The following is a 1,714-nucleotide window of genomic DNA, read 5'->3' as shown; positions in this document are numbered from 1 at the left end:
GGGAGATGGCTCAGGGGTTAAGAGCATTGCCTGCTCTTCCAAAGGGCCTGAGTTCAATTCCCGGCAACCACATGGTGGCTCACAACCATCTGGAATGAGGTCTGGTGCCCTCTTCTGGCCTGCAGACATACATACAGACAGAATATTGTATACATAATAAATAAATATTTAAAAAAATAAAAAAAATTTGAGACAAGACCTACATTGTCTGGGATAGCCATGAACAAGAGGTTCAGCAATGCAGCCACTCTTTCTCTAGAGATTTCTGAATTCCTCTAGGTAAGTTAAATCCTAGTTTCAGCCTCACAAAACAAGCTGTGTTTTTAGTCTGAAGAACTTCGATTTTATTGTCTATAATCTTCTTACTACTGGTTTCTTTATGAAGGCAAGGGCGGTCAGTTTACGATCATCACCCTCCTCCACTCACCATCTCTCACCCCCTCACTCACTGTCCCTCAAGGCTATCACTCTATTCCACTCAGCGCCCCTCGGGGTCGCCCTCCTCCGCTCACCGCCGATCGGGGTGGTCACCCTCCTCATCACTCTCCCTCGGGGCCGTCTCCCTTCCCTCCCACTGCTCTCATGGTCATCACCCTCTTCCACTGACTCCTCCACTCTGCGTCCCTTTGGGTCGCCTCCCTCCCGTGCCGAGGGTCCTGATCTTCAGCCTCCCTGTCCCTCCTCCCCCAGCCCTGTCACCTTGGCGGCCTGACCCATGGCTCCCCACGCCGCTGCCACCGCCTCTCAAGCCGCCCCCTCTCGCTAGCCAATCAGGGCTGGGGCGTGGCCAGAAACGCTCCGGCATAGCAACCAATCAGAGCGTAGCTCCTCCTCCCTAGCCCGCCTTCTCCACAGGAAAAAGGTCAGGCGTTTGCTAAGTAGAGCCAATTATAAAATCGCGAGAAGTCGCAGAGCCAAATTACGAAAAGGAGAACGGAAGTAACCGGAAGCCATGTTCGTTAGGGTCAGAGTTCCTTCCGCTTTGCTGCACGCCTGGTTATTAGTAAATGGGTGACCTTGGCACCTGCTCGTTTTTACCTTCCGTTTTAGGGCGTGTGTCGTTTCTTAAAGTTCCTGTACTTTAACGTTTCCCAGCTGTGACTGTCTCCTTGGAAACGTGTGCAAACAAAAGCCAAGCCCTAACAAACACAGCCACTACAAATCCGAACGCTGCCTCCTGAAAGTCCTGTTTATTTATACAATTGCTTAATTCCTCCCCCAGAAGGTGCCGCTGAGTTGCCTGCTCAAGTTCACACGCTTGATCCCAGAGACTTCTCACCCTCTGCATTACCATTAGCCTCTTATCTTACCCTGCTCTTTGGTTTTGCTGAGGTAGAAAATCATCTATTAAAAGCTTCATAGTCGTAACCATAAAACATTTATATACATTTTAACTTAGAATTTACAGACATGCTTCCTTGTTTCTATTTCACAATCGTTTGCCTTCAACACTCCTGTAGCATTTGAGGTTACTTTTAGGTAAAATTGACCGTTGATTAAAAGATTTGGAAGCTGAGTGTGGTGGTATATCTTGTAAACCCAGCGTTTGGGAGATAAAGTCAGGAGTATCAGCCTAGACTATATATAGAAACTCTGTCTCAATCAAAAAGCTAAAGAGGGCCGGGCGGTGATGGCGCACACCTTTAATCCCAGCACTCGGGAGGCAGAGGCAGGCGGATCTCTGAGTTCGAGACCAGCCTGGTCTACAAGAGCT

The 1,714-nt window shown here is 48.9% G+C and overlaps 1 protein-coding gene across 3 annotated transcripts in view; it reads right to left on the bottom strand.

The window, feature by feature from the left end:
- The window catches only part of Lyrm7 (LYR motif containing 7), a 16,929-nt gene extending 16,157 nt beyond the window's left edge, over positions 1-772 (bottom strand). For 2 of the 3 annotated variants that reach the window (XM_013347447.2, XM_026780449.1), the window contains exon 1: positions 700-772. In XM_013347447.2, the coding sequence (XP_013202901.1) occupies positions 700-717 (18 nt within the window). In that variant the 5' untranslated portion in view covers positions 718-772. The other variant, XM_013347448.2, reaches the window with a different exon arrangement.
- Positions 773-1,714: the final 942 nt, after the last annotated feature.

This window comes from Microtus ochrogaster, chromosome 7, assembly GCF_000317375.1.
Source record: "Microtus ochrogaster isolate Prairie Vole_2 chromosome 7, MicOch1.0, whole genome shotgun sequence".
Taxonomy (NCBI): domain Eukaryota; kingdom Metazoa; phylum Chordata; class Mammalia; order Rodentia; family Cricetidae; genus Microtus; species Microtus ochrogaster.
Note: the sequence above shows the minus strand (reverse complement) of the source record. Positions and strands in the feature narration are given on the sequence as shown.